The sequence below is a fragment of the Psammomys obesus genome, unplaced genomic scaffold, assembly GCF_907164565.1.
Source record: "Psammomys obesus unplaced genomic scaffold, mPsaObe1.curated_primary_1811, whole genome shotgun sequence".
NCBI classification, from domain to species: Eukaryota; Metazoa; Chordata; class Mammalia; order Rodentia; family Muridae; genus Psammomys; species Psammomys obesus.
In genome coordinates, this window is record NW_026595981.1 from 24,852,643 (window position 1) to 24,878,303 (window position 25,661).

General features: G+C 54.7%; 3 protein-coding genes across 4 annotated transcripts in view; 1 reads left to right on the top strand and 2 right to left on the bottom strand.

Moving 5' to 3' along the window:
• Nucleotides 1–993: 993 nt before the first annotated feature.
• On the bottom strand, nucleotides 994–2,821 carry Ccr10 (C-C motif chemokine receptor 10). The gene is made up of 2 exons (XM_055620636.1): nucleotides 2,770–2,821; nucleotides 994–2,072 (listed from the first exon to the last, which is right to left on the bottom strand). Exons 1-2 carry the CDS (start codon nucleotides 2,791–2,793, stop codon nucleotides 1,008–1,010), a joined length of 1,089 nt encoding a protein of 362 aa, XP_055476611.1. The 5' UTR covers nucleotides 2,794–2,821; the 3' UTR covers nucleotides 994–1,007.
• A 599-nt stretch (nucleotides 2,822–3,420) lies between these two features.
• Nucleotides 3,421–18,033, top strand: Cntnap1 (contactin associated protein 1). Its single transcript, XM_055620062.1, has 24 exons — nucleotides 3,421–3,747; nucleotides 4,643–4,744; nucleotides 4,834–5,027; nucleotides 5,352–5,499; nucleotides 5,599–5,802; nucleotides 6,562–6,746; nucleotides 7,086–7,229; nucleotides 7,783–8,044; nucleotides 8,517–8,666; nucleotides 8,926–9,097; nucleotides 9,822–9,928; nucleotides 10,057–10,176; nucleotides 10,473–10,676; nucleotides 10,847–11,003; nucleotides 11,090–11,217; nucleotides 11,514–11,699; nucleotides 12,167–12,388; nucleotides 12,684–12,923; nucleotides 14,093–14,446; nucleotides 14,570–14,697; nucleotides 15,609–15,702; nucleotides 15,892–16,137; nucleotides 16,211–16,258; nucleotides 16,715–18,033. The coding sequence occupies exons 1-24, from the start codon at nucleotides 3,678–3,680 to the stop codon at nucleotides 17,005–17,007; spliced, it is 4,158 nt and encodes a 1,385-aa protein (XP_055476037.1). The 5' UTR covers nucleotides 3,421–3,677; the 3' UTR covers nucleotides 17,008–18,033.
• A 324-nt stretch (nucleotides 18,034–18,357) lies between these two features.
• The window catches only part of Ezh1 (enhancer of zeste 1 polycomb repressive complex 2 subunit), a 37,193-nt gene continuing 29,889 nt past the window's right edge, over nucleotides 18,358–25,661 (bottom strand). For both annotated transcript variants that reach the window (XM_055619735.1, XM_055619736.1), the window contains exons 16-21: nucleotides 22,861–23,039; nucleotides 22,239–22,334; nucleotides 21,830–21,911; nucleotides 21,065–21,145; nucleotides 20,571–20,655; nucleotides 18,358–20,350 (exon numbers count right to left, since the gene is read on the bottom strand). In XM_055619735.1, the coding sequence (XP_055475710.1) occupies nucleotides 20,290–20,350; nucleotides 20,571–20,655; nucleotides 21,065–21,145; nucleotides 21,830–21,911; nucleotides 22,239–22,334; nucleotides 22,861–23,039 (584 nt within the window). In that variant the 3' untranslated portion in view covers nucleotides 18,358–20,289. The remainder of the gene's footprint in view (nucleotides 20,351–20,570; nucleotides 20,656–21,064; nucleotides 21,146–21,829; nucleotides 21,912–22,238; nucleotides 22,335–22,860; nucleotides 23,040–25,661) is intronic.

Genomic DNA, 25,661 nt, shown 5'->3' on the forward strand with positions numbered 1-25,661 from the left:
TCCTTCCTCTTCAAGGTCCTAGACGCTTGCCCGCAGGAGAGTTCTCGCCGAGACCTCACCTCCTCTCTCCCGGCAAGCTCAGTGCATTTCCTTTGATTTGGTCCCAAGGGGAAATGGACAGCAGGGCACGCCACACTTTGAACCCACGCCCAGTAACTCCTCTTGGGAAATTTGCAAACCGAAGTCCGGCACCTCCTCCCCCACCTCCCACTTTTTTTTTTTTTTTTTTTAATCCTAGGTAAAAAACTCCAACTCAACATTTTACTTTCTATTTCTTTTCTTCTTAGGCAAGATCTCACTCCTGACCTTCCTGCCTCGGCCTCTGGGGCTTCAGGTAACACACCATCAGACTCAACTTTTTAGTGAGTGTCTTTCTTTCCATTGCAGAACTTTTGGACGAGATCCAAAAAAACAAAAACAAAAACAAAACACCCTTAACTAGAATCTCTTGCTTCTTAACCCCTACCTCCAGGCCAGACCCACACACAAACAGTTTGGGACAACATCATCACCCCCCGGGCATCTCACATTGCTGGGAACTAAGTACTTGCTAAAGCAGCCATTACTGGATTGCGCTAGGGTTGTTAGAAAGCCCTTCCTTCCACTGACTCCGGAGGAACCCCGCCCCTCCTCACCTGGCAGCTTTCCCACCTCACCTCTGTTGGCAGAGACCGGAGGGAAGGCAAGAGGGAGTGTCCGCGCTCAAAGCTTTAGCCGACTCAGCACTCCCCTCCCCCACGCCTCCCACTCAGGCTCAAGCAGGGGCGTGGGGGTGTGACCCGGTGTCTGGGTCCTGCTGCAACTCGTCGTGACTCAAAAATAGTAACAGTCGTTGGGTTGCAGCTCATTTGCGTTGTGTCGATTTAATGAAGCGCCGAGGCAATCTCTTTAGGTTCTGAAGTCTTTCTCAACATCCTCCCACCCCACGCCCTTACTCCCCTTTCTACCACCCGCCCTGGGATCTTTTCCTCATCCCTCCCCCCACCCCCTTCTCTGGAATTGGAGCCCTAGTTGTCCCAAGAGAGACTGTGGGTCTCGGTGGGAGCGGAGCAGGAAGAAAGGCGGAGCCGGCGGGGGCAGCGGCCTCGGGGGTTGGGCTTCGGGCTGCATCCCCAACCCTGTAGCAGTCTCCCCAGGTCCTGGCGGAAGCGCAGGCCCAAAAAGGCATAAAGCACCGGATTGAGGCTGCAGCGGACCAGCGCCAGGCCGCTGGTGACCAGCAGGGCTAGGTCCTTGCGTTTGCTGGAGGAGCAGCTCCGCTCGCGGGCGGCCAGGAGATCGGCCGTATCCAGCAGCAGGGCGAGGCTGTAGGGCAGCTGCAGCACCACGAAGGCCGCCACCAGGGCCACCACGACGCGCAACGCGCGCCGCCGCTCGGGCCCCCTGGCGGCCAGGAGCGTGCGGGCCAGGAGCGCGTAGCAGGCTACCATGACGCCCAGGGGCAGCGCGAAGCCGAGGACCACCTGCGCCACTGCGCTCGCCCCCTTCACAGTCTGCGTGAGGCCTTCGGGGAAGATGAGCCGACAGCGCCGCTGGCCTTCCCGTGACCGGTCCTGGCTGAAGAGGAGTGCAGGTAGAGCCAGGAGCAGCGACAGCAGCCACACGAAGGCCGAGACCAAGTGGGCACGGCCAGCCCTGGACGGCCGCTGGACGGCTGGCAGGGCTCGAGCGATGGCCACATAGCGGTCGGCGCTGATACAGGCTAGGAAGAGGAAGCCGGCGTGGAAGGAGGCCGAGTAGAGGCCGGAGATGGCTCGGCAGGTGGCATTTCCTAGATTCCAGCCCTGAAGAACACCTGCTGCAGCAAAAGGCAAGGTCAGGGCCAATAGGAGGTCAGCCAGGGCCAGCTGAAGCAGGTGAACGGAGGTGGGAGATCTGGTAGTTGGACGCGCTGCCAGATGGGTGGCCAACACCAGGCCATTGCCGGCCAGACCCAGCACAGCCACCATCAGGGAGACACTGGGCTGGAAGGCCCGACTAAACGCCTGGACATCCGCCTTGTAACAGAGTTCCGGCAACGGCCCAGCTGAGTAAGCCTCCTCATCATACCCAGAGTAGGGTTCCCAGGAGACCTGGCGGCATGAAAATGAGAGGAGGGGCCATGTAAGGCGTATTCCCGCAGGACTTCCTCATTCGGAGCCCCAACATCAGGAGAAGACATCAAGAGCCCTCCAGATTCACTCTAGGGTACCCTGAACTGCCTGCTTGTTTCTCCTGCAAGTCCCCCTAGCTCTGTTTCCAGCGTGACCTTGAGCAAGCCACTTGCTCTGTCTGGACCTTAGTTATAGAATGTGCTGCGCCCAGTCTAGAAAGCCCTATTCAGCCCAGCTGGCAAAGCCGGCAGTGAGGACTGTCGAGAAGATGGAAGATACCAGATAATGGAAACATCTAGCTCTCCTCAGAGCAAGCATTTGTATTATTAATAAACGGTCGCACTCGTTTCTGTTCCCTTTTGCAGTGCCCTCTCCTGGAAGGAAGGTCAGATGCAGGCCTTTGCTTCAGACTTGGACGCCAGACTGGCTTCAAGCTTAGGCTGAAGGGTTTCTGGGTCCTTTCCCTTCTCTCCTCCCCAGCCTACCGCTAGGTCTCACACAGGCATGCTGAAATTGTTCACACCAAGGGGTCTTGAGCAGAACTCGTAGGCGCCTGCGCAGGTCATAGATGACAGGGGCCTGCTTGCTATGAGGAAGGGGACCCCGGTCCTTCCCCCCCCCCCCCCCCGCCCACCCTCTCTGCAACCCTTCTCCCCTTCCCTGCCCGGACTCCCACCTGCTCTGTGGTGTCGGTCCCCATCTCTGGCTACAAAGGGTTTCTGAGGTACAGCCACAGGGGCTAAAGTTAAATAACTAGTGGGGCAGGAAGGAAGGGGTGGGGAGGAGGGCCAAGAGGGAGGGTGGAGATTAGGGTCTGCGGGTACGCTGTCCCATCCCGCCTCGCCTGCCTGATTGCTATCTAGTCCCTGCCGATGGAAAAAGAATGGCTGTATGATCCTGAATGAGGTTTGTTTTCCTCTCTGAGCCTCGGGCTTTCCACGTGCAAGGTGAAGTAAGATGAAAATGCCGAATTCACAGTTGTGGAAGTGTCCAGTGCTGAGCTAGGAACACTATTTACCTTCAGGGGGAAAAAATGATATATATATATATATATATATATATTTTTTTTTTTTAATTTGCCCTTCATTCCATCTCTAAGGCATCCATCTTCGAAGCTCTTTCCTTGAAAATGCCAGGCTCCGTCTGCAACCCCCCCCCCTTTTGCCACCCTGCAACACCAGTCCCTGTCTGCCTTGGGTTACTTGGGGTATTTCCCAGCGGCAGGTTGTCTACCCCGCCCTTTCGCAATAGGGCCGAGGCACGCGCTTGCGCGGGGTCTGGGAAAACGCGCGCGCGTGCCAGGAGAGAGAGAGAGAGAGAGAGGCTGGGGAAGGGGGCGGAGAAAGGGAAGAGAGGAGAGAGAGAGGAGGGAGAGAGGAGGGGGAGAGGGAGACGGGGAGGAGAGGAGAGGAAAGGACAGAGAGAGAGAGATTGGGGGTTAGGAGAGAGGGAAGGGTGGGTGAGGACGAAAAATCAGCAGTCAGCCGCGAACCCCAGGAGAAAAGCTGGGGACCTGAGCCAGAACGGGAGCCCTAGCAGGAGCAGGGCACAACAAGGCAGACACCCAGGGCTGGTCAGCTCCGCATGATGAGTCTCCGGCTTCTCAGCATCCTGCTCGCCGCTGTGGTCTCTGGAGCTCGGGGCTGGGGCTACTGTGAGTGCTGGCCTCAGTGGCAGGTGGGGTTGGGGACAGGGGTCCAGAGCTCGCGGGGTGAGTCCCGCACCGCATTGCGGCTAGGTGGTCGCAGGTCGTCCCCCCCCCGCAGCCACGGCCGTGCACCACCTTTCCCTGCTCGCTCCCATCTTTCCCTGCCTCTCCCCAGCGCTCCGCAATGCAGCTCGGAGGCTGCTGCTGCTGCGCGCGCGCCTAGGGTTGGGCTCTGAGGCGATGAACCAGTTAGCCCAGGGGATTGGGAGCTGTTAATCCAAGAGGGATACAGTGCCTGGGTCTGAGGTTAGGGTTGGCTACAAACGTCGTACTGGTGACCCGGGTTAGAGTTGAGGTTTTTTTTCCCTGAAGGGCTGGGGCGAGGATTTGGAGCTGGGCCAGGAAGCTAGGCAGGGTTTGTGGCTGGGGTTGGGTTTTATGGCTAGAATCCAAATAGGAGTTGGTGACCCTGACGAAGGCCAAGGATGATGCTAAGAACGGGATTGGGAAGGGGTGGGCTTGGGAGCAAAGTCTGATTGGAGGACGGGCGCGTGTGTCGGTGGGGGAGGGCCGAGGGATGGAATTGATGGGAAGGCTGGGGTTAGTTTCGGGTCCTGAGGCCCACCAAGGTTCCCCAATACGCCGGAGTTTGGGGACTGTGTTGAGGGGAGTGCTGAGCCGGGCCAGGCACTGAGCTAGCAAGGGTCTGGCTTTGTATCTGTGGACTGACCCTGGGAGAAGAAGGCGCTCCCCTGAGGGGGCAGCTGTTGCTGAGAGCCAGGTTGAGCGCGAGGCTTCCAGGTGGGGCTGAGTCAGCCACAGGGGGGCAGTGAAGAGACGGCCAAGCGGGGCCCAGCCTTCGGGAGAGGAGCCGTTCACAAGCTCGCCCCCCCCCCCCCAGATGGCTGCAATGAGGAGCTGGTGGGGCCTCTGTACGCGCGCTCCTTGGGCGCTTCCTCCTACTATGGGCTCTTCACCACGGCCCGTTTCGCCCGGCTGCACGGTGAGTTTGCCCAGCCAGGAAGGGGAGGGGGCACTCTAGAGAGCTGAGAGGAGGCAGTGGGCGGTAAAAGCCCTTGCCCCTTCCCCTAGGCATCAGCGGATGGTCGCCCAGAATCGGGGACCCGAATCCCTGGCTCCAGATAGATTTGATGAAGAAGCATCGGATCCGGGCCGTGGCCACACAGGGAGCCTTTAATTCTTGGGATTGGGTCACCCGTTACATGCTGCTCTACGGGGACCGTGTGGACAGCTGGACACCGTTCTACCAACAAGGACACAACGCGGTACTCTCGGCGCCCAGGCGCATTCCCTTGGGGAGCCGCCCCCCTGCTCTGGGCCCAGAGCTAGGCTCTAGCCTGAAGGGAAGGGGAGGGAACAGCATCAGGCACAGGTTAGGACCCTACTCTTGGGATTAACCCCCACTTCAGTCGTAAAAGCTAGGAGAGCTTCCTGGAGGCGGTGACACTAGATTTGCGCTTTGAAAAAAAAATAATAGGGCACTCTAGACCAGGGAAGCCAGTTCCTAGACTGGGGAAGTTTGAAGTCACCCCTCCCAGGGAAGCGGAAGGCGGGGAGTACGGTTACTACCGTTTCTTCCAACCCCACAGACCTTCTTCGGTAACGTCAACGAGTCCGCGGTGGTCCGCCACGACCTGCACTACCATTTCACGGCCCGCTACATCCGCATCGTGCCGCTGGCCTGGAACCCGCGCGGCAAGATCGGCCTGCGGCTCGGCCTCTACGGCTGTCCCTACAGTAAGGGTGTGGAGGCCCGGGATGGGGGGGGGCGGCGAGGACCCCGGGAAAGGGGACCGTCTCCCCGGGCCCCCCGCCCACCCACGATCCTTTGCGCAGCGTCCAACATACTGTATTTTGACGGCGACGACGCCATCTCCTACCGCTTCCAGCGAGGGGTCAGCCAGAGTCTCTGGGACGTGTTCGCTTTCAGCTTCAAGACGGAGGAGAAGGACGGGCTGCTGCTGCACACCGAAGGCTCCCAGGGGGATTACGTGACACTCGAGCTGCAGGGGGCGCACCTCCTGCTGCACATGAGCCTGGGTGAGTTTCCGGAGCACCTCGGGGCCGCCCAGCCTGCACCTGGCCGCACCTACACCGCCCCTTTGTAGCGCTCGCTTGGTGCCAGCAAGGCGGCGGGGAATGGAGTCAGGAGAGGCGGACCGGGTTTACCGACCAACCGTGCGGTGACCCGGAACAAGACCCGGGGACAAACACAGACGTACAAAACGATCCCCCCCCCCACCCCCCGTCTCAGTCGGTTTTCGTTAACACCTTTGTGGTGAGAGACAAGCAGCCGTCCTACTCAGGGTTTTTAGTCATTTAATGTTTATCTCATATGCGTTAGTGTGAAGGTGTCAGATCCCTTGGACCCGAAGTTACAGACAGTTGGGAGCTGCCATGTGGGTGCTGGGAATTGAACCCGGGTCCTTTGGAAGAGCAGGCAGCGCTCTTAACCACTGAGGCATCTCTCCAGCCCTACTCAGGGTTTTATAGATCACCGGTAGATGGATGGATGGATGGATGGATGGATGGATGGATGGATGGATGGATGGGTAGATAGATAGATGGATAGGTAGATAGATAGATGGATAGATGGATGATGGATGGATGGATAGATGGATAGACGGATAGATGGATAGGTGGATAGATAGATAGATAAATGAAAAGCCTAGAGAGGGTAAATGGCCTCCGGGTTATCCATGGCGTCCCCGTTGTTCTGGGCTTCGGCTGGGTCCGGGGTAGCCTCTGCTCTGTCTTGGGGCCTGCTGGAGCCCTCACTCGGTTCTGCCCCGCCCTCAGGAAGCAGCCCCATCCAGCCAAGGCCCGGGCACACCACGGTGAGCGCCGGCGGCGTGCTCAACGACCTAAGCTGGCACTATGTGCGTGTGGACCGCTACGGCCGAGCTGCGAACCTCACCCTGGACGGTTACGTCCACCGCTTCGTGCTCAACGGCGACTTCGAGCGGCTGAACCTGGACGGCGAGGTGACGGAGGGTGGGGCACCATTTGGGGAGCGTGACAGTAGGGGGAGTGAGGGGAGTCTGGAAATCCAGACCTGGGGTAACGGGAAAAGTAGAGAAGTGTCCCCTAGTCTCCTCCCACAGTTCCGCGCGACCACTAACGACCCTCTCTCCGTCTGCATCTGACAATTTGACCAGCTGAAAGGCCTACAGCCAACTAGCGGTGGCCTTGAGGCTCAACCCCGAAGCCCTAGCTTCGGCGCGCACGCGCGTGTGCGTCCTGGGGGAAGCGGGCCTGGTGCGCGCGCCCAGGAGAGGCAGGCGCTGGGCCCTGAGCAGCCTCTCTTCACCCGCCTCCTGCAGATATTCATCGGGGGCCTGGTGGGCGCAGCTCGGAAGAACCTGGCCTACCGGCACAACTTCCGCGGCTGCATAGAAAACGTGATCTACAACCGGATCGACATCGCGGACCTGGCCGTGCAGCACCACCCGCGGATCACCTTCGAGGCCAGTGGGCAGGGTTGTCTGGGAGGGCCAGGGACACTGTTAAGAGGCGGAGGGGAGAAGGGTCCTGTTTGGGATGGGATCCGCGCTCAGCCCTGGGCGGGGAATACAAGCACTCAGTGGTGTGCCCCCCCCCCCCAAGCGATGTTCACTCCTCAGTTAATGCCGCGAACCCGTCCAGCTGTCAGTTAAAAGATGAGCAGCCACTGAAGTGTCACGGGAAGTCTTCCGATAGGCTCTCCTCTTGGTCGACACTGGAGCGTGTGCGCATGCTCCAAAGCCTTAGGCCAAAATCCGACTTTGCTATCTTTGCTATGGGAATGCCCTTAGCGCTCCAAGGGGGAATTTTTTTTTTTCTTTGTGGACTATGGGATTAGTGGTAAAAAGCAAACAAAGGACCAGAGGGCAGGCTCGCATGGGTCCCTTTCACACACATGTAGACATACTCCGGGGGGTGGGGGGGGGTGACGGTTGGAGGTCTTAAGCCATTGAGAATATTACTGGCAAGTCCTGGCTGGCTCTCCCTGTTCTGAGGCATCCACCCATCCCCTTCCAGGGCAACGTGGCCTTCCGTTGCCTGGATCCCGTTCCACACCCCATCAACTTCGGAGGCCCTCACAACTTCGTGCAAGTGCCGGGTTTTCCGCGCCGCGGCCGCTTTGCCGTCTCCTTTCGCTTTCGCACCTGGGACCTCACTGGACTTCTCCTTTTCTCCCGCCTGGGGGACGGGCTGGGTCACGTGGAGCTGATGCTCAGTGAAGGGCAGGTCAACGTATCCATCGCGCAGACTGGCCGCAAGAAGCTTCAGTTTGCCGCTGGTGAGGCTCCCTGGGAGGTACAAGCAGGCTAGTAAGAGGGGAGGAGCTGGAAGGAACAGGCGTTCTCGGGTTCGGGGTGGGGGGTGGGGGTTCCTGGAGATGTTTGCCAATTTATTTTCAACGCGCACGCCATGTCAGTGACTAGGGTTATGGAGAGTGAAGGGAGCCATCGGAGGTGCCACTGCGCGGGCGAGATACGTAACAATGCGGTGCACTAAGACTGGGCTGGGAGTCCAGATTGGGTGTTTTGCAAGAGCAGGTCTCTTGGCTGCTGGACGACTCTCCAGCGCCACTGTCATTCCAAACGCAGGGGATCCGACTCCCTCTTCTGGCTTCATCGGGTACTGCACTCATGCACACAAAATACAAAATTCGTTTTCTTAAAACAACATCAAAAAAAACCCCAACCCCAATCTTCTCTTATTCTGGTTACTTCTTCCCACTCACACCATCCTCCCCCCCCCCGCCCCAGGGTATCGCCTGAATGATGGCTTCTGGCACGAAGTGAACTTTGTGGCACAGGAAAACCATGCGGTCATCAGCATTGATGATGTGGAGGGGGCAGAGGTCAGGGTCTCATACCCACTGCTGATCCGCACGGGGACTTCCTACTTCTTTGGTGGTAAGTGTGGGGTGACTCTGCCCCGGTCGCTTGGTGGGAAGGTCCTGTCTCAGTTCTGACGGGGCCACATGGAAAATCCTGAAAGGACCAAGCCCCCTTTCGCCTCTGGGACCCTGGGGTATAGGTCATCCCATTATTTGCACTTTGGTTCTAGCATCCTTTCTTCATTCGTGTATGTATGATTCCCTCTTGGCATTTCCCCAGGGCAGGGTCTCTGGGTCCTCTCCTGGGAAGGACCTTACAAGTGTGGTTGCTCCAGGTTGTCCCAAACCAGCCGGTCGATGGGGTTGCCACTCCAACCAGACAGCATTCCATGGCTGCATGGAGCTGCTCAAGGTGGACGGCCAGCTGGTCAACCTGACTCTGGTGGAGTTCCGGAGGCTTGGCTACTTTGCTGAGGTCCTCTTTGACACATGTGGCATCACAGACAGGTATCTAGAAGGTCCTCCTTATCAGGTCACCCCTCTGAAGCCTGCTTCCATGGACTCAGGGTGGGCTTTCTTTTCTTTTCTTCTTTCTTTCTTTCTTTCTTTCTTTCTTTCTTTCCTTCCTTCCTTCCTTCCTTCCTTCCTTCCTTCCTTCCTTCCTTCCTTCTTCCTTCCTTTCTCTTTCAAGACAGGGTTTCTCTGTGTTAACAGCCTTGGCTGTCTTGGAACTCTCCTTGTAGACCAGGTGGGCCTCGAACTCACAGAGATCCACCTGCCTCTGACTCCTGAGTGCTGAGATTAAAGGCATGCACCAACTCCCTTGGATTGGCCTTTTATTTTTATAAGGTCTTTGTCCTTATCAGTGCTCCTTTATACACACACACAAACACACACACACACAGAAAGAGAGAGAGAGAGAGAGAGAGAGAAGGAGATCTTCCTTGATCTCTTTCCTAGTTCTTCCTGCAAGGTTCCAGGTACCCAGGATTGAAAGAAAGTTTCTATTGGGTCCTAACATTCTTGTTTGGCAGGGGCTATGTACTTTGTCCTTTCTAGAAGAAGGGAGGACAGCACTTGATCCTTGTAGACTGCCCAAGTGTCCCTGGTAAACCTGGGCTTGGGCCCAGCTAGCTAGGTGGGAGGTGAGCCACTGGGTCCTGGTGCTTTGGGAAACTGGTAATGACTTCCTTTCAAACTTCCTTCTCTTGGTGCTGGACCCCTTCCCCAGATGCAGCCCTAACATGTGTGAGCATGACGGACGCTGCTACCAGTCTTGGGATGACTTCATCTGCTACTGTGAACTCACTGGCTACAAGGGGGTCACCTGCCATGAACGTAAGCTCAACCGTCACGGGGGGAGGGGGAGGGGAGGTTGTTGGGGATCAGAAAGCTGCTGGAGGTGGTAGGGTTATGACCATTCCTCCAGCCTTCTAGCTCCCAAACTGCCTCGTTGTCCCCACCAGCCTTGTACAAGGAGTCCTGCGAAGCCTATCGCCTCAGTGGGAAAACTTCTGGCAACTTCACCATTGACCCCGATGGCAGCGGCCCCCTGAAGCCATTTGTCGTGTACTGTGATATCCGAGGCAAGTGGCTCTGATGGGTTGGCCAGGCAATGTAGGGGGGCGGGGGTCAGGGAAGCTGTGAGAGGGGGCAAGACGGAACGGTAGTGAGGGTAAAAGACCATGTGGAACCTAAAAATGTATAAAATTACAAATTCTAACTTCTGGCCATTCTGGCACCTTCCAGTGTGGCTGGGCTGCGGTGAAGTGGCCGCCCTTTTACTGGTTCTGGGGGGGGGGGGCGGCAGGGTTGGTGGGGGGGTAAGGAGGGAAACAGAGAACGCTCATGGCCAGCCAAAGTTCTGTCCCTTCCCTCCCAGAGAAGCGAGCGTGGACGGTTGTGAGGCATGACAGGCTGTGGACGACTCGGGTGACAGGTTCCAGCATGGAGCGGCCCTTTCTGGGGGCCATCCAGTACTGGAACGCCTCCTGGGAGGAAGTCAGCGCTCTGGCCAATGCTTCCCAGCACTGTGAGCAGTGGATCGAGTTCTCCTGCTACAATTCCCGGCTGCTCAACACCGCAGGTTGAGGCTGGCGGCAGGGAGGGCAAGGCACGGCCGGAGGAGAGCCTTGGGTGTCGGGGGTTGGGAGGGGTGTGGGGGGTGTTGAGGTCAGGGCTGCTTGTACCTGGGTGTGAGGAGCCCAGAGGCTAACGGAGGGGGCAGGGCCTGGAAGCTGCTGGCGTCTTCCCCAGGAGGCTACCCCTACAGCTTTTGGATTGGCCGAAATGAGGAGCAGCATTTCTACTGGGGAGGCTCACAGCCTGGGATCCAGCGCTGTGCCTGTGGGCTGGACAGGAGCTGCGTGGACCCGGCCCTGCACTGCAATTGTGATGCTGACCAGCCACAGTGGTGAGGGGACAGCAGGGAAGGCTCTTCAGGACTGGGGGGGGGGCAGCTGAGAGGCTGGGTTCAGTCACTGCATCCTTTTCCCACAGGAGAACGGACAAGGGGCTGCTGACCTTTGTGGACCATCTGCCTGTCACTCAGGTAGTGGTAGGGGATACAAACCGCTCCAGCTCTGAAGCTCAGTTCTTCCTGAGGCCTCTGCGCTGTTATGGTGACCGTGAGTGGCAGGCTCCTTTGGCGTGCCTTTCCAGCATTAACGGTTTCCAAAACCTAGATCACCTGACCACCCACTGGGGATCTCTAGGTCACATGGCCAGATGCTCCTGCTGCGATCCCTGCCTTTGTTGTTGTTCTTCTGAGCTTACTTTTCGTTCAGTCCATTTCTTAGTCTCCAGCCTCTGCAGCTCGCCCCGCTCCACCCTTCCTGCCTCCTGCTCACTGAGGCTCCTCCACTCCTCCACCCTTCAACTTTCTTGACAGGGCCTTCCTTGCTCTGTTTTTTTTTTTTTGCAGGCAATTCCTGGAACACTATCTCCTTCCACACCGGAGCTGCACTGCGCTTCCCCCCAATCCGCGCCAACCATAGCCTTGACGTCTCCTTCTACTTCAGGACCTCAGCTCCCTCAGGGGTCTTCCTAGAGAACATGGGGGGCCCTTTCTGCCAGTGGCGCCGACCTTATGTGAGAGTGGAGCTCAACAGTGAGTAGGCGGACTAGGGGGACATGGGTACATGGAAATGGCTGAGGAGGCTGGGTTAGAGAACAGGGCAGTTACCATATTGAGAGGTGGCCGGGAATGGCCGGATCCTAGGCCTACTGTATTGGTGTCTGGTTATGTGACCATGGCCCCCTGGGGACATAAGTTTTGCTTCCGTGGGCCCTTGGGCCCTTGTGAAAAAGAAAGCAAGGCTCCTGAGGTCTCAACCATCTCTTCTAGCCTGGGCAGGGGAGCTCGGGAACTGATAACCAGGAATCTGCAAATCTGGGAAACAGATTGTATAGTTTTCAGCCATTTGTAGATTTTTGCCTTAGGCTATGAACAAAGTGGAGGGCTGTAGAAGGGGCGCCCATTAGGAAAGGAGAGAGATTGTACTGGGCAGGGACACTCTGCGAGGTCCTGGGAGTCAGGGCCCCTCTCTCCCCCTTACCTGCGGTCATGCTGTCCAGCATCTCGGGATGTGGTCTTTGCCTTCGATATCGGCAACGGGGATGAGAACCTGACGGTGCACTCAGATGACTTCGAGTTCAATGACGACGAGTGGCATCTGGTCCGGGCTGAAATCAACGTGAAACAGGCCCGGCTGCGAGTGGACCACCGGCCCTGGGTGCTAAGGCCTATGCCCCTGCAGACCTACATCTGGCTGGAGTATGACCAGCCCCTCTATGTTGGTGAGCAGCAACCCAGGAGTAGGGTGAAAGCCTCCATGATGTTCCTGCACTCTTGTGGGTCTTGCTCCACGTTTCCAGGAAGCCCATTTTCCAGTCCTCTCTGCCCTTGAGTGAGCCAAGGGGCCACTTATCTCCTCCACTCCTGCATATCCTGGCCCTTCCTCCTAGCCCCCTGGCCTCCCTTCCCACCCAGAGTATTTATTCCTGTCTCTGGCTCTACAGTAATTCTAGGGGAGCTCTTGGGATGGTCTGCCTTTGAGCTGCGCCCCCAGCCTCTCCACTTCCTCCTGACCAGGATCTGCAGAGCTGAAGAGGCGCCCTTTTGTGGGCTGCTTGAGGGCCATGCGCCTGAACGGAGTGACTCTAAACCTGGAGGGCCGTGCCAACGCCTCTGAGGGCACCTTCCCCAACTGCACGGGCCGCTGCACCCATCCCCGGTTCCCCTGTTTCCATGGGGGACGCTGTGTGGAGCAATACAGCTACTACACCTGTGACTGTGACCTCACAGCCTTTGACGGACCGTATTGCAATCACGGTCAGTGCTGCTGGCTAGGGGGCGGGGGGAGGAGAAGAGGACACGGAGCCCTAGGGCATGACGGGAGGCCAGAGGGACTACGGGAAGAGACTACAAGTCAGCAGTCATGGAAAACTAGAATTGTTAGTGGACTTCTGAGCCCTTTAATGGGGCAGCCGGGCATTTGAATATGCTCCAGAGTCAAAACAGGAGAAGGGGATGAGGGTAGAACTAGCTGATACTACACGAGCCCCAACATTAAGCGGATTAACTTTCCCATCTTCCCACTATCCGTCAAGGTCACACAGGTTGCCCCCAGACCTCATCCACATCTAATGTGTTTGTGCGTATGTACGTGCACGTGTGTGTGGAGGCCGGAACTCAAGCTCAGGCGCTTTTTCTCAGGTGCATCTACACTGTTTTCAGATAGGGTCTCACTGAGACCCGGAACCCACCAATTAGGCAGGCTCGCTACAGAGCGAGCCTCGGAGTCTCTTGCCTCTGCCTCCCCAGCAACAGGATTACGTGTGTGTGCTGTCACATCTAGCTTTTTGTGGGTGCTAGGGACTGAATTCTCGTCCTCGTGCTCGCACAGCGGGCACTTTACCAACTGAACAAGTCTCCTAGCTCTGATGTTGACTTTGGCTTCACAATACATTTTTCCCCTGCCACTTCTGGCCCTATCACTGCATTCCCAAAACATGTCAACGAGCTGGCTCTTGGTTGGGAGGAGCCTTGAAAATCAACATATCCCAGCCTCCATTTTCCTAAGGTTGGCCCAAGGTACTCTATGGGGCAGATGGGTCACTGTGGGTGGAGTCTGGTGGTCTAGGGAGATACAGAGAAGGATGCTACAGGGAATGGAGTTAGGATGCCTCAATTCTAACCTTAGCCCTTTGGGACACCATTACCCATCTATTAGGCTTATGTCTCCCTGCCTGTAAACTGCAGGGGTGAGACCAGATGGTCTTTCAAGATGCTCGTATCATTATTATTCTATTTAGTGCTAGATGGGATGGGGCGGGGCAGGTCTGTGATCCCAGCCCTGGAAGGGCTGTGGCAGGAGGATTGTAAATCTGGGCTACAAACTGAGACGACGTCTCCAGAATTGAAGGGGGAAAAGGAGCACGTAGTGGCAGATACTATGCCTGCAACGTCTGGAGCCTTCACCTTCATCATCTCTGCTTCAGATATCGGTGGATTCTTTGAGACTGGCACGTGGATGCGCTACAACCTGCAGTCAGCACTGCGTTCCGCAGCCCAGGAGTTCTCCCACATGCTGAGCCGGCCTGTACCAGGCTATGAGCCTGGCTATATTCCAGGCTATGACACTCCTGGTTACGTGCCTGGCTACCACGGCCCTGGGTACCGCCTGCCCGACTACCCGAGGCCTGGCCGCCCGGTGCCCGGGTATCGGGGGCCTGTCTACAACGTGACTGGAGAGGAGGTCTCCTTCAGCTTCAGCACCAGCTCTGCTCCGGCTGTCCTGCTCTATGTCAGCTCCTTTGTACGTGACTACATGGCTGTGCTCATCAAGGAAGATGGTAGGTCTTCCTCGGCTCTCCACCTCCAACTCCTGTAGACACTGACCGATGCAAAGATCCGGTCCTTTGCAAGATGGAGGCTGTGGGAGCTGGAAGAGACATGTTCCTCTTCCTGTCCCACAGGGACCCTACAGCTTCGGTATCAGCTGGGCACCAGTCCCTATGTGTACCAGCTAACTACCCGGCCAGTGACCGATGGTCAACCCCACAGTGTCAACATCACCCGGGTCTACCGAAACCTCTTCATCCAGGTACGGGTGGAAGGGGATGGGCCAGTTAAGCCACAGTCTCAGGATCGTGGTTGTGGTATGGAAGAAAATGTCAAATGATTACATGTCTGAAACACAGTTCAGTATACAGGGGAGATTTTCATCACGTGCACTACCTCATGACCTTCACATCAGCTCTGCGAAGCAGACGTGGTTGGAAGTTATTCTGAGCTCTGCTTTACAAACCACTGAACAGGCTGAGAAGGTCAAGTCAAACCACTCGGTGTGGGGGGGGGGGGGGGCGGCTCAGCCGGCAGAAGCTTATCTAACGTGCGTGGAGTCCTGGGTTCCACCCCCGGCACTGTATAGACGGGGCATGTAATTTCAGTATGTGGGAGGTTGAGGCAGGAGGATCAGAAGTTTAAGATCATCCTTGCTTAAATGGTAAGTTTGAGGCCAGCCTGGGCTCGTATCACGAGGGGTAGTGGTGCTGGTGAGATGGCTCAGCGGGCAAACACAAGCCTGAAAACCAGAGTTTGATCCTGAGCTCCAGGTTGCAAAGGGAGAGAAATAACTCCTACATTTTGTTATCTGAACTCCAGACAAACTGTGGCATTCCCCAGAAACTATGAAGTGTAGCCGGCTCTAGCGGCTCTCGCCTTTAACCCCAGCACTGGGGAAACAGAGGCAGGCATTTGAATTTAAGGCCAGCCTGGTCTACAAAGTAAATTCCATGACAGCCAGGGCTATGCAGAGAGACCCTGTCCCAAAAGATAAGATTATGGAAAAAAAAAAAAAAGTTATACTAAACTAAAAAGCCAGGGGTCAAAGCCAGATTGGTTGAGCCATGTGTAAATCATTTTGAGCAAGGCTAGTCTGGGCAGAGTGAATTCCTTCATGGTCTTGCTGTGTCGTTCAGTGCTCCCCTCCTCCCTGTGCTCCTCCCCCCCAAGGTGGACTACTTCCCGCTGACAGAGCAGAAGTTCTCTCTGCTGGTGGACAGCCAGCTGGACTCACCCAAGGCCTTGTATCTAGGCCGTGTGATGGGTAAGCGGCTTTTGAGAATGTGTCTGGGGAAGAGCTGGTGAAGTTCCTCAAGTATGGAGTGAGGAAGGGGAAAGCAGCAGGAGGGCAGTGGGGCAAGGGGAACGAGGAATGGATGAGAACAGTGGGTGCCAGGGGGGCAGGGCTTCCGGGTGGACCCAAATGCCTCTTTCTGGCCTGCCTCTCCCTCAGAGACAGGAGTCATTGACCCAGAGATTCAGAGGTACAACACCCCAGGTTTCTCGGGCTGCCTGTCCGGTGTCCGTTTCAACAATGTGGCTCCCCTCAAGACCCATTTCCGAACCCCTCGCCCCATGACTGCCGAGCTGGCGGAGGCCATGCGGGTTCAAGGAGAACTGTCGGAGTCTAACTGTGGAGCTATGCCACGCCTTGTCTCAGAGGTGCCGCCTGAGCTCGACCCCTGGTACCTGCCTCCAGGTAAATCGGCAGATGCGGGGGGCGGGGGGGGAGGGAGCAGAGGCAGAGCCTCCTAACCACCTTCTCTCCTTAGATTTCCCGTACTACCACGACGACGGATGGGTGGCCATACTCTTAGGCTGTGAGTAGCGTAGCACTGACCGATAACCCGACTTCCCAAGACCCCCCTGTCGGCTTCCCTCCTGGCTCCTATTCTTGGGGCTGAGGAGTGGAGGTGTTAGATGTGAGGATGGCCTGAAGGAAGGAAGGTGACACAGGCTATGCTGACATCAGTACATAACTGGGCAAGGCCCAGGCAGGTATACTCTTTTAATTGAAGTGAAATATTAAAATACAGCCATAGTTACAGGATGAGGAAAGAGATGTAGTAACATCTAGAGAAATGAGAAATTGGAGAAGCCATCAGAGATATTAAGAGTAAAGTGGGCAGGGGATAAGGCAAGAATTCAAACCTTTTAGACACAGGCATGGCCTGACATGGTCATCTGCCATACGCAGGCGTAATGATGCTTTTGGCTGAGTGTCTATGTGTGTACCCCAAAGACCCTCTCTGAGTTGTTCCTTTTCTTCTGTTCAGTTTTGGTGGCCTTCCTGCTGCTGGGGCTTGTGGGAATGCTGGTGCTCTTCTACCTGCAAAATCATCGCTACAAGGGCTCCTACCACACCAACGAGCCCAAGGCCACCCACGATTCCCATCCTGGCGGCAAAACTCCCCTACCTCCTTCAGGCCCTGCCCAGGCCCCTGCCCCAACTCCAGCTGCCACCCCGGTTCCAGCCCCAGCCCCAGCCCCAGCCCCAGCCCCAGCCTCTGGCCCAGGCCCCAGGGAGCAGAACCTCCCACAGATACTGGAGGAGTCCAGGTCTGAGTAAGTCACAAGAGCTTCAGGGACCAAGTACAATTCCTAAGTCCCCTCAACTCCTGCCTCTCCTCTCACCTGCCAGGGACATTTGGCTCTTCTTAGCAGGCTCTGTCCACCAGGAGGATTTTCCCCTCTTGCCAAGTTTGGTGGGCAGAGCTACAGATGGGACCAAAGCGAGTGGCCGAGCCTCACTGCCTAAACCAATGCCCTGCTCATCCCTTTCCCCCAGGCTCCTGGCTGTTGGCCTGCCTCACGGGGCTAACAGGCCTTTCCTGCCTTCTCAGTCCCAGCTGCTGCCAGGGATTAACAACAGGAGGGCAGGGGAGATGGATTGCCTCCCTTCCTGTATACGTTACCAGCAGAAACGGATGGCGGGGGATGGTGGGCTGCAGAGGGCATGGGGGGAGGAGGCTCCCCCCGCCCTGCTTCCTCTCAGCCTGGGCTGAAGGAAGAGCTTCATCACTGTCCCCCCCCCCCCCCGTCACACCTTGCCCCACCCTTTTTGTTTTAAGGGAGACCAAGAGGCCTCAGTTTAGCGCTTTAGTACCTCCGCTGCTTCACATGCTTTAGCCAAAGCCATAAAAAGCCTGCAAGCAGGAAAAAGGATGCAGACACCCTGCCTAGCCAGCCCTCTACTCTTCCACCCCTTCTCAAAATATGCAATAGCCTTGGTGCCTGTGTGTAGGCCTGGCCCCCTCCAATGCATGAGGAGCCCTCCCCCTCGCTCAGAAATGCTGCTGCTGTGTTCGCCCAGGAGGTCATATTCTTTATATATATTTTTTGTTGCAAAGTCTCTCTCTAGAGAAACTATATATTATTCTAAATTTTTAACTACCTGTTTATATATAAAAGCTCAGTGGGCTGACCTGTGCTGTGCCCCGTGTGTAGTGGGTTCCTTTTGTGTTGGATGTCTCGGGAGTCCTGCCAGCCACTCCCCCACTTGCTGGGCCTCCACTCTAGAGCAGGGCAGAGCCCGCTCACCCTCAACTGAGCAGGTCCAATAAAGCAGAGTGACAGCTCCAGTCTCTGTGTGGTAGCTGACAGCATAACCAAAAGAAGAATGGAGCCTTCTTAGGGGAACTACTCTTGAGAGCTTGGGAATTCCTAGTACTCAGAATCTATGCACACCTTTAGCTCCAGCGCTGGGGAGACAGAAGCAGGCAGATCTCTTGAGTTCAAGGCCAGCCTGGTCTACAGATTGAGTACCAGGACAGCCAGAGCTACACAGAGAAACCATCTCTAAACACTAAAACCTGTGCACCCCCCCCACCCCCGGAAAGTGGGAATCAGAGTGCTAAAGCTTCTGCCCAATCTGCTCCCATGCTTCCAACCCAAGCATGCAGGACACGATTTGCCAAAATGGATTCTAACACTTTATTAGATAAAAGAGGTCACAAGCCACAGGACTTTAAAGTGCAAGAAATTCACTGGCAATAAAGCCACATGTACGCCAGCTCCCCAACAGTCCACACCACCTCACTCTATCCATCCTTATGTGAGGTGGGTAGAAGCGGAGGGCTGAAACCCGTCATTAAAAGTAGTAGACAACAGGGACCAGGAACGGGCAGCTGAAGGAGTATTAGTGGCCTGACTGCGGAAGGAGGGGCTGCCAGGGGTGCTTGCTGAGGGAAAGCTGAGGTCAGTCAAGAACCAACACGGTGTCAAGCATTCCTCACGGCCAGCGCCCCCTTACCTATCTCTGGTTTCCCAGAGAATGAGTAATTCAGAGCCTACATTTAGGCTTGACGGTTCCCTGATACACACTAGACAAACCACCGGCAGATGTCAATTTCACACTGTGGTAGGAAACGGGTGTGGGGAGAGGCTACTGTCAGGACTGCGGGGTGCTGGATGTGAGGGACACATGTACCTACCGGTGTGGTGGTGAGGGCCTGTGTTACACGCACACCCATGCAAATCTCTAAGAGGCAGTCGGAAGGGAGTCTGATTTCTTTGGTGGGACAAGCACTGACTGTGGCTGGGAGAAGGGGGTGGTCAGCAAGAACTGTGGGAGGACCTCTGGTTTCCAGGAAGCAAGGAGCCTATTCCCCAATCTAACACTCCCTAGGCCAGTCTGTACCTGCCCAGAGTCCTTCCCAGCCAGAACAATGCCCCTGTTCTCAGCACACCAGACCCAAGGCAGCTATGCTGACTACAGTTTTTGTTCTTGTGTCAGCCAGCTCCTCCTGCCTCTCAGAAGACGAAACAGAACTGGAGAATCTTCCACTCTCCTCTTCCTCCTTCAGAAGTGGGATTTGGGCAGGAACCCCAGAGACCTTGGCTCAAACTCCACTGCAATCTATAGACCTTCTAAAAGAAAGTTAAAGTGCTTTGTTCTGCATGAATCCCAGAGAGAATGGTGGTCTGCCTGACAGTCTGCCCTGCACTGACACCCTCCTAAATGTGCATGGCACCCCCACCCCCCTCCCCACAAACACTACCAACAGCAGGTACTACAGACAGGAGTAAACCACACCCGCAACCTCTTCCTCTAGTCTAGACTAGACCCAGCTACCCTGAGGAAAGAAGCAAAGCTGCTCCATGGACCTAGCCTCTGAGGAACGGAGGGTCGGAGGACAACTGCAGCTTCAGTGACCCAGAGTATGCACTCCCAACCAGGCACGGCCCATGCTCAGCAATAGCCTAGGCCTGCTGCCTCTGAGCAGGGACTCTGGAAGGAGCTGGGTCACTGGCACCTGCTCCTGGGAACCTGAAAATGCCCTACCACCCCAGTCTACAGGACAGTCCTTTCCCCAGGCTCTGGCTGGCTCTGCCTATATCCACAGGATGGTGGCACTTCGCTTTCCCCCCTGTAGCCACAGAAAGGTCAGGGAGACGCATCTCCCTTTGAGTCCTGTCTGCAGTGCCTGGCAGGCTCACCTTTAACCCTGAGCACACGCAGGCTCCAGGGACGTGGCTTCACTTAGCAATGCCTGAAGAACTCTTGATTGGGAAAGCTAAAATGGTAGCACTGGTTGATTCCTGAGGGCCCACAGCTTGGGAGCTGAGGAAAAAAAATCAAGCACTGATATCCACCCCAGCCCACAGCCGCCTCCTCTGATGTGGAGGAGCAGCTTCTCACATCTGAGCTCTCCTGGGTGACCAGGTCTTCGCCGCCTCTGTTTCCCCTCTCACTGAGGCAGTTTGTCCCCTTGGAATAAAGTGGAGGCCTAGTTATACAGGGGTGGGCGGGGTCTCTCGGCGTGGAAGACATTGCGGAAGCTGGAGCAGCAGTGGATGCCTGAAGCCAAAGCAGTGCTGCTACCACAGCACTGGCACGGGGCCCAGAGGGCTAGAAGACGTCGGTCTCCCTCTCGATGCCCACATACTTGAGGGCATCAGCTTGGCTGTACCTATCCCAGGGCAGGGAGGAGGAACTAGGTTACTCTGCTATTGACAGGATGGGGTCCCCTCCTGTTTCACTTCCACCCGATTCCTAGCAGCCATTTGTCATGTTCCTGGTTCTAGGGCAAGCAATGGCAACTACAGACCCTCTCCTCCACCCACTCTAGCTGCTGTTAAGCCCCAAAGCAGTTCCAACAGCCACTCCTGCCCCATTCCCAATCACCTCACCTATAGTCAAAGAAGAGCTCTTCACCAGCCTGAATCGCTCTCTTGGCAAATATCCCAATGCGGTGATCTCCATTCACCATGACCACTGCAGAGAGGAGAGGACAGACCTAGGCTAGCTTCCAACTTTCCCTGGTTACTCCTGCGCTCAGGATTCTGGGCTGATTTCCTCCAAATTCCCCACTGAATCAAATGGAAGTAGAAAGTAGCTATGAAGGCACTTGACTCTCTGTTTTTGAATCTGCTACTGTAGCCAATGACTTTGGGGGAAACAGTGACCTTTAAGTCATGCTTGTGGGAAAGCACTTTTAATGTAGATGGTAGAGAAAGCAGAGTATGAAAGTGAGAGGCCTAAAATGATGGCAGATATTAATCATGAGTATCCTTGGAAAAACGTAACTCAGCAACGAAAGTAACTGAATGATGGATGAAAATCATAGTACATGAGGTGTTCATTCAGCCCACCCCTCTTCCTAGGCTCCTGAGAACTCACTCACCTTTGGCATAACAGTTGGGGTTCACTGAATGGTTTGCAAAGCGAATTTTGTTTCCTTTCCGGGTAGCATCCACTACAAAATCTACATGACACAAATCAAAGAAAATCATGAGTGTCCCAGGAAACGCTACACTTTCTTGGGAGGGGACAAGGTCTAGTTCTGTGGCCCACATGACTTAGAACTTACTGCAATCCTCACTTAGCCTTCCCAGTGCTATGATTACAAGTATGTGCTACTATGCCCGTTTTTGTTTGTTTATTGAAGACAGGACCTGCACTTGTAGCCCAGAATGGCCTAAAATTTGTGGTAGTTCTCGTCCCAGCCTCTCAAACGCTAGGGCTAGAGGCATGAGAAATGTGTCCTGCTTCAACTCCCCACTTCTTTGGCTCTAGTTTAAAATCAGTTAAGTGGTAACAGAAATAATTTAGTTCATGGGAATGTGAAGCCAAAATAGTAACAGGAGATGGGAAAAATCACATGACATGCTTCCTCGTATGGGAGCACCACCTGTGGGTCCTCCCACTGACTTTTGGATCTCCTCCCACCCACTGGGTAGGGTAGCTTCTCAAGAGGAAGTGTCTACTGTTCCCATACAATCAGAAATGAGCCAGAGCCCATGGGCTTCCAAGCTCAACCTTAGCACGTTGCCTGAAGCATCTGCTGGGAAGAATTGGTGCTGACTGGAACCTGGATTAACAGCAAAGGCTGCTTAATGTAAAGACCTGCACATGATCACACTGGAATAAAAGGCCGGCCATGTCATACCATTGTTGAGGTTGAAGAGGAAGCTGGACATATATTTATCATAGACCTTCCCTCGTCGATCCGCCTCATCCTGAGAGATGAGCTGGAGGAGCAGACAAGGAACAAGAGGGTGTCAGGTTTCCTGACCATCTGAGCTGGGAAGGGGCAGTGTAGGAGAGCAAGCTCAGGCTACGCTAGCCCCACCTCCACCCAGGCTGACCAGGGTGAAGGCTGGAGAGAGTCAGACAGCAATGCTCGACAAACAGTGGTTTGTTTCAGGACTGCAGGCAGTTCTGTGGGATCCCCTGAGAGGCCACATGAAAACTGGGCTGAGTTATTTAGAGATTAATTCACAGAAGCCTAACCCACAGAAAATCAGAGTTTCTTGTGCCTTCCCAGTAAGTGTGTGGGCTGGACGTGGAACACTCACCTCACCACAATATTCAGAAATGAATTCGTTCTTCTGCACAGACTCCTTGATGAAGGTGCCCCATCCGGCCACATCGGAAGGGGCCAGCAGCAGGTGCTGGGGAAAGGGAGGCAAGCCTTAGCCAACAGGGCGGGTCTCAGGGTGCGAATGCTGCATGGGCACGCGTGTGGTGGGCCAGGTAGAAAGAACTACCAACCGTCAGGGGAACTGGAAACAGAGAAGGCCCAAACCGTTCTGCTCTTGGGGGATGGGGGACAAGAACGGGAAGTGGTAAAGGAAACAGGGTACTTTTTCCTCTTCCTCGAGGACCTCCTGGGCTCAGTCTGGGCATACACTGCGATGTAGGCGGCAGCAGGGCCACACTGGGAATGCGGATGGAGTGCAGTGGTAAAGCGCTTGCCTCCCATGTGTTGGACAAACACCAAGGGGGACAGGATGTGAGTATCCACGATGCACACCCCCCTGCCTCTTTTGGTAGGATGGAAAAGTTGACTGATTTGGCCACAAAGCATATTTGTTGAGCACTTTCATATACAAACCCTCCGAGGAGCCAAGGGAACACAGACACCTGTGACCATTTCCTCTTTCCCACTGTGATCTTGACCCCAAGAAAATACCTCACCTTTTTGAGGCCACGCTGGATGCTGCAGTTTTTGCAAGACACCACCTTGCAGTCCCAGTGCTCTGAGGCCCCACAGGTGAGGCACAAGTCAGGGTCACATTCCCGAACTGCCAGATAGCAAGGGCACTGCTTGGTATTGCACTGAGTCTTACAGCGACAACCAGGAAAACGATTCTGGCCTGAGTGGGGAGATGGGGATGGTTAGGAAGCAGGCCTGCACTGCTGGGGGTCAGACTCAGGGACAGCAGAAGTAAATGTGACAAGTTCAAGGACACTTGGTAGAACAGAGAGAAGGCTCCTTTCCCCTAACATCTGGCTTTTTCCCTCGGACAATGAAGGACCTCCTTCAGGGCTCAGAAGATAGCTCAGCTGCCACAAAACCGTGAGGAACTGAATTTGACCCACAGAATCCACACAGAAAAGCCAGGCTCGGAAATAGCGATGAGGTGCAGGGGGATGGATTCCTGGAGCACACTGGCCAGACAGCCTAACCCTAATAAGCAAGTCCGTGGTTGGAGTGAGAGATCACATCTGAAAAACCATGTCAGGTAGTTCCCGAGGAGGAATTCCACCCAGGCTGACCTCTGGGAGCACAGGCACACGCATGCATACACATGCTTACACACTACAAACTAATTCCCAACATTCACGCCCAACAGACAAAAAAGCAGGTGTGACTGTCGAGTGTCACCTGCGGACTCCCTAACAGGGTCCCGCTCTGTTCTCTCTCTCTTGTTGAGAGAACTTGAAAGCAAGGCGAAGAGAACCCTAGAGAAAATGAAATCAGTGCTCCTCACAGTGAGTCCTCCTCATCAAAACAAGCATTTTCAGAACTGAGTGCATCCGCTCGGTGCCACCCTCCACCCAGAGCCCTCCCCAGCACTAGCACACATCTACTGTGGCTGAGATCACTATCTGCTCCTTGTCAGGCGACAATCAGAGCACAGCAGCCTGGGCACTGCCTTCTGCAAACCCAGAGGCTGCCATCAACTGCTTGGCCCCAAGCAGGAAAAACGAGGAGAGGTGAGGTAGGTAAAAAGTGGAAAACTACTTTTCTGCCAACACCCAAACTCCTGTCCCCTACCAGATATACATGTATGTATGTATACACACATACTTGCTTTTTTAAAGATTCATTTTTATTTTATGTGTGTATGTGTACCCCTACTTATCTATGTGCAACACATGCGTGAGTATCCAGAGGCCAGAAGAAGTGTTAGATCCCCCTGAGCTTGGGTTACAGGTGGTTATAAATTGCTAAACAACCCCGGTTCTCTGCTTTTAACCACTGACTCTCTCTAGCCCCCACACACTTAGTCTTAATTTTAATTATCTGTGTGGACCTGTGAAAGGGCATGCGCACCTGAGTGCAAGAGCCCTCGGGCATTAGATTCCACACGGCTGAAGTTAGACTGCCTTGCAAGCGGATGATGTGGGTGCGGGAAACACACTAGGGTTTTCTGCAAGTACAGCGTACACTTTTACCTACTCCAGCCCCTCCTACCAGTTATTCAAACTTTCCAGCTGAGTATGGTGGCCCAAGCCTTTAATCCCAACACTCGGGAGGCAGAGACATGCAGATCCCTGTGAGTCTGAGGTCATCCAGGACTGCGAAGTGAGACTCTATCTCAAAACAAAACAAAATACAAAACAACAAAATAAACTCCGGCTAATATGAAAATGCTGAACTGAAGGCTCTTTACCCTGTTTAATAAATGAGTTTTAAAGAACTCTAGCTGGGATGATTATATTGTAAGCACAAGGTCATAAATTCATTGCCTGCTACAACAATCAATCAATCAATCTCTAGTCATTAAACAAACAAAGAATTCTGTGTGGGTCCAGTGTGGTGGCACAAACTTGTAATCCCAGAAGCTAGGAGATAGGGGCAGAAGGATCAGAAGTTCAAGGTCAGCCCGGGATTATCATAAACTCTCAATATCCCAAAAGAATTCTGTATGTATATTCTTTCTTCAAAAACTTTAATTTTATATTTAGTGGGTGAGTACATACTGGGCACAGCTTGCCACTCACATAAGTGGAACTAAGAGGACAACACAGGAACCAGTTCTTTCTTTTCATCATGTGGTTCCAGGCTCTAACCCAGGCTCCTGGATGATTTCCTTTTATTATCTTTACCTGCCGAACCAACTCAGAAGCCCTCTTTCTTATTTTTCCACTTTCCCTCTCTCCCTTCCCCTCCTTTCCTGCTCCCTTTTGTGAGGCAGGGTTTCAGTCTGGGTTCAAGGCATCCACCTCATCCTCCCAATGCTAGTGTTACAGGTATGTACCACTCTCTGTAGCTAAACAAATCTGAAGGTGGTGAGGATTGTTGAGACACAGTTTCATTAGAAACACAGGCTGGCCTTAAACTGTGATCCTTCTGCCCAAGACTCCCACAATGGAGTAGCAAACCTAACTATAGTTACACACTACCACACTCAATCCACTTTTATTTTTCACTTTTATTTTTATTTGTATGTATGTGTGTGTCAAGTGTGTGCGGGATGTGTGTGTGTGCGTGTATGCCTGAGGACAGAAGGTGTCAGATATCCTGGAGCCAGAATTACAGGTGGTTATGCTGCCTTACATGGGTGCTTGGAACCAAACTCAGTCCTCTGGGAGAGCAGAAATTGTTTTTAACCACTGAGCTATCTCTCCAGCCCTAACTCTTTTAAAATAACACCATGAAGAGAAGACCCTGAATGCACCTCAGCAAAAGCTCCTGCTTTTCAGCTCTCCCTGGAAGAAGAAGATGGAGAAGCAGAGTGTTTTGTTCCTGCTCCCACAATCCCTACCTA